We start from the raw sequence: 5,696 nt of genomic DNA, 5'->3' as shown, positions 1-5,696 counted from the left end.
GTTGCTTCTTTTTGAATCTCTAAAAAAAAACTGTTGAATGATTTTGATGAATCGAGTAATTCAAGTTATTAGAAAAAAAGATTTAATAAATAATAATAACAATAAATATGAAAAATAGTAAAAATGTCTTGTGATGTTTTGTAACTAAATATTACTATTAGATTTATTACTTAGTATATTCAGTTTTATATTAATTATTAATCATGTAATAAATATAAATATAATACAATTTTTCAAACTAACCAAGGACAATTACCCACAATATAAATAAAATTAGGCCATATATTAAAACCCTGAGAGAATTATTAAAAAAATAGCAATCAAGAATGAATTTGACAAATTATGTGATTTATTTTTCAATTAGATTGTTTTTTTCTCCTCGTTATTTTATTTTTTTGAATTAATCATATTTTGTATTTAATTTCTGCTTTATTTTTTAGTTTTTGAACAGAATGACTTTTTAATGTTTTTAAAGAAGTCTTTTCATTTATTTGATCCAAAATACAGCAAAAACAAAAATATTGTGAAATATTTGTACTATATAAAACAACTTCTTTCTATTTGAATATATTTAAAAATGTAATTCGAAATATTTAGTATCATTACTCCAGTATTAATGATAAAAGTTAATACTTTTATTTATCAGGGATGCTTTAAATTGATCAAAAGTGATGATAAAGACATTTATAGCGTTACAAAAGATTTCTATTTCAAATAAATGCTGTTCTTACGACCTTTCTATTCATCAAATAAACCTGAAAATAAATCTACTCGGCTTTTTTCAACATAATATATTAATAAATGTTTTTGGGAAGCAAATCAGAATCTTAGAATGAGTTCTAAAGGATCATGTGACTGAAGTAATGACGCTAAAAGAATCAGGTTTGAAATCAAAGGAATAATTTACATTTTAATATATATTCAAACAGAAAACAGTTATTTAAAATAGTAAATATATTTCAGATTTTCACTATTTTTGGATAAAATAAATGTAGGCTTGGTGAGCAAAAGAAACTTATTAAAAAAGACAGAACCGGACATTTAGATCGCTTACCGTGTTTCCGGTCGGACTCCTGTCGTGTCGCACTCTTTTCCGCTTCGCCTCCATTAAAGGACTCAGCGGCGGTTCGCGGGTCAATTTTTAAACTTGTTTGGCAGAATCCGATACAAATCGGAGCCATCCGAACAGCAAACATGGTAAGATTTCATTATTTGGTTTATTAGTATATGATTAAACAACCATTTTAATATTTCTGTGGTTTATTGACGATTTTGAATTAAACGGTCTACGTTTTCATTACGTTGTTGATGCGTACAGTAAAACAGCTTGCGATTTAATCAGAAATAACGCAGCCGAAAACAAATTAAGTTAGGGGTTTAAAAGCTTTAGAAATGCTTTTGTTACTGAGACGTTTCTGAAACAAAATGCAGAAATCTTACTCTTAAAATTCAGTCTGATAAATGAACAAGCGCTAATGGTGACCGTCGTTTGTTTGCTCTTGCAGCACAGAGTTCGATTTTAACCATGTTGTTGTACATGATTATACAAGTCTGAATGCAAACTGGTAAACTCTGTTTTCCAGGAGTGTAACGTTAAGTGTATTGTTTACGTTATTTCAGTGAGGAAGAATTAAGTTGTTTGGTTGTGCAAGTCAAACAGGAAGAAGACTTTTATTTTGTCGGAAATTATTTCCGCCGTGCTTTTATTAACTAACTTTTTTAAAGGCAAGACACTGCAGGTGAATGGGTAAAAAAAGCTAATTATCACAGCACTTACCCAGTTGATTGATTATATTGATAATTGCAAACACTTTGTATTGCAGGTTTTCTTAAATGTTAGGTCTAAATATGCACATGAGGCATTATTTAATGAAATATGTGCTAATTTGCGTACATTTCTAGTACAAAAGTCTAAACACTGGATGAAGTCAGTTTCAAAATTCTTGTTTAAATTTCTTGACAGATTGGAGTCAAATGTTACAGAGGGAATTTTGGTCGCTCTATAATTCAGAATAAACTTGGAACAGACCGAACGATAGATGGATAGATATAAATTGTCTATACTATTTTTGTGGGAATAAAATGTACAAAATCAAGCAAATTCTATATGAACAAATCCCTCTGTAAAAACCTTTAGGCTATAGACCGGAATAAAAAAAACTAAGTTTGGTGTGTCTAAGTGCTACAGAAGTGGAGATTTTATGGCTCAGTGTAGAAGAAAAAACTCATTTTGAGAAATAAGCCTTCAAAGATATGGATTGTAATTGAAATCTATTGACAAAAGAAATGCTCAACAGTGTCTTTTGGCTCAACAGTGTCCCCTTCCTACTAGTCTGAAAACCAAAAAGGCCAAAATCTCAAACTGGACCGGTGCATGGAGGGGAAAAAAAAAACTGCGTTTTTGCCTGCAGTGTCTCCCCTTAAATAAATAGATTTGCATGCTTTAGGTGTTTGCATTAAATTATTATTTTTATTTTTTGAAGTAAACCTCCAAAACCTAATGGACCGTAAGATTAACTAGTGTATCTTGAATCTAACACTTTTCTTATTAGCTATCAGTATCTGCTGGCATCTTCACGTGATGCTTCTGTAACTTCAACTGTTTTTAACCCCTCTTTTCATGTTTTCAGACGGTCGGCAAGAGCAGTAAGATGTTGCAGCACATCGACTTCCGGATGCGCTGTATCCTACAGGACGGACGAATCTTCATCGGCACGTTCAAAGCGTTCGACAAACACATGAACCTCATCCTGTGCGATTGTGACGAGTTCAGAAAGATCAAGTAAGTCCTTGTGAATCTTAATCTCAGTTCATTATCGTGGTTCATATTTTCTGATCAATATTAACCTGTCTGTTCTTCACAGACCCAAGAACTCCAAGCAGCCGGAGCGAGAAGAGAAGAGGGTTTTGGGTTTGGTTCTGCTCCGAGGAGAGAATCTGGTTTCTATGACTGTAGAAGGACCCCCTCCTAAAGACGTGAGTCCACTCTCTGTGTCTCTTAGATGGCTTGTTGTGGTAAATGCAGAGAGTAACGTGCTGTATTTGTGTGTGGTCATAGACTGGCATCGCCCGTGTGCCGCTGGCAGGAGTGGCTGGAGGTCCAGGTGTGGGCAGGGCTGCAGGTCGAGGTGTTCCCGCTGGAGCTCCAATGGCACAGGCTCCCGCTGGACTCGCCGGGCCCGTGAGGGGAGTTGGTGGCCCATCACAACAGGTACAGAATTTTGCATGTAGAATTTCAATGTATTTTTCCAACCTTTTTTTTTTTTTTTTTTAAACCTGACAATTTAATATAATTCTTGTTAAATTCACTAATGCATAGGTCTCAACCCTGTTCCTGGGGACCCACTGTCCTGAAGAGTTTAGCTACAACCCTACCCTAATCAAACACACTTGAGATTGCTAATCAAGCTCCTTAAAATTGCTTGAAAAAACACAGGCAGGTGTGCTAAATGTTGGAAATGAACTTTGCAGGACAGTGTGTCCCCAGGAGCAATGTTGAAGACCTCTGCACTAATATGGAAAAAATTCAGAGAAATTGGACAGTGTAATTAAACCATTCCAGAACTGCTTTAATGAGGCAATCAAGACTGGACTTTACACATTTTCTATTTATATTTATAATATGTGATTTGAAATATAAGCTAATAATAATAAGAAATATATGTATCTTTCTCATAACCAGATTTTTGGATTTATACATTAATTTATTATCTTTATAGGTATGTCACTAAATGAACTAGGATGAATATTTACTCATTTGTATCGTATAAGTGCATGAATAAATGGCAGTTTTTTTTTTTTCCATGAAGCATTTTAATACTCTGACAAATGCCACTTAGCTGGTTTTAGTTTTAATTTTAATATTTTGAATGTATTTAGAAATTATTATAATTTTATTTTGTTACCATTTTATTCCAAGTTTTAATTATTTTGATTAATTTTCTTATGTATTTTTTTTTGTGTATAAGGACTTATTTAGTGATATTTTACCAGAAAATGTTTTTTTTTTTTTTTTTTTTTTTATTATAAAAATGTTATCTTAACTTTATCAGCTTTTTTTTCCCCCCCCGTTTTTATTCATATTTTAAAAATATTTTTATTGCAACCGTTGCATGAAAACAGCCTTTGAGGCTGATGTGGCAGTAAAAATAACTGCTGCTACTGGTGTTTTTATAATTTTAAAATTTAAATTTATCTTTAATGTTAATTTACATTTAATTTATCAAATGTGACCCCTGGCCACAAAACCAGACTGAATAAATAAGCTTTCCATTGATGCATGTTTTATGAATATCTTGACTGTGAGAGTGCAACAAAACCTAAATATTAAGAAAATTGCATTTAAAGTGGTCCAAATAAAGTTCTTTGCAATGCATATTATGAATCAAAAATTAAGTTCTGAGATTTTCAGTAGGAAATTTACGAAATATCTTTGTGGAACATTTATCTTTAATACCCTAATGATTTTTTGGTATAAAACAAAATCAATAATTTTGACTACAAATATACCCGCGCTACCCAAGACTGGTTTTGTCGTTCAGGGTCAAACATTGTGCTGTTTGAATGTAACCAAATGATGATTCTTTTGTATAAAACCATATCTCTTTTTCTCAGGTCATGACCCCTCAGGGACGAGGCACGGTTGCAGCCGCTGCTGTGGGTGCCAGTATAGCCGGAGCGCCCACACAGTATCCTCCAGGCCGGGGTGGACCTCCTCCTCCGATGGGCAGAGGAGCACCTCCTCCAGGTGAGTGTCTTTCTCTGCCGTGTGTTTCTAATGGCTGTGCTGATTCGGCAGCTGTGATGACATCAATGTTTTCTGAGGCTGATGACGAGTCCGCTTGAATGGTGGCAGGATTACGCTGAGCTCAGAATCACATGGCTGTGTAGCCAGCAGTCATTCTGCTGTGTGATGGTTAATATTCACGCTTGTGCTCATGTCTGTCACTGCCACAGGTATGATGGGTCCTCCTCCAGGCATGCGGCCGCCCATGGGACCACCGATGGGAATGCCACCCGGCCGCGGCGCTCCGATGGGAATGCCTCCTCCTGGCATGAGGCCGCCACCGCCTGGAATGAGAGGTATGGCTGGCTAAGTTCAAGTGTGTTTGGTGTAAATCCACAAATGCAAATAAGCTTTTCTTGTCTGATTTTTAATTCCTCTTTCACTTCACCAGGTCCTCCTCCTCCAGGCATGCGTCCTCCCAGACCTTGAAACACCACACTGGACTGTGTCTAAAATGCTTCTTTTCCTTGTATAGGAAAGTTTGGCTGCAAGTTCTTGTATAGTTTTTTTGTATTTTTTTGTATTTTGTCATTTCTTTCCCTTTTTTTTTTTTTTAAATAAAGTGTCTAATTGACAGTTATGTTTTAATGTGACTCCTGTGTTTTTACCACATCCTGAGCTCAAGATCAAAAACATGCATTGATGTTTCTACAGTGCATCTCTCCTAAACTTGAGCTCTTTAAATAGTGTAATTGGTAGTTCTATGAGAAGTATTGTTTATAAAATCAGCTACTTGTAGGTATGTTTGTAGCAGTAGCCAAAGTGCGTTTTATGAGTCAAAATTATTTTATTCCAAAAATCGTTAGGATATTAGTGAAGATCATGCTCCATAAAGATTCTGTACATTTCCTACCATAACTGACTCAACTTAAATTTGAATTGGTAATATGCATTAAGAGCTACATTTGGA

General features: G+C 34.7%; 1 protein-coding gene across 1 annotated transcript; it reads left to right on the top strand.

Annotated features, from left to right (window-relative positions):
* Nucleotides 1-1,081: 1,081 nt before the first annotated feature.
* On the top strand, nt 1,082-5,334 carry snrpb (small nuclear ribonucleoprotein polypeptides B and B1). Its single transcript, XM_073852359.1, has 7 exons — nt 1,082-1,197; nt 2,631-2,782; nt 2,865-2,976; nt 3,059-3,211; nt 4,615-4,747; nt 4,957-5,082; nt 5,178-5,334. The coding sequence occupies exons 1-7, from the start codon at nt 1,195-1,197 to the stop codon at nt 5,213-5,215; spliced, it is 717 nt and encodes a 238-aa protein (XP_073708460.1). The 5' UTR covers nt 1,082-1,194; the 3' UTR covers nt 5,216-5,334.
* Nucleotides 5,335-5,696: the final 362 nt, after the last annotated feature.

Source organism: Garra rufa, chromosome 12, assembly GCF_049309525.1.
Source record: "Garra rufa chromosome 12, GarRuf1.0, whole genome shotgun sequence".
Lineage (NCBI taxonomy): Eukaryota > Metazoa > Chordata > Actinopteri > Cypriniformes > Cyprinidae > Garra > Garra rufa.
This window is presented reverse-complemented; position numbering and strand designations above follow the sequence as displayed.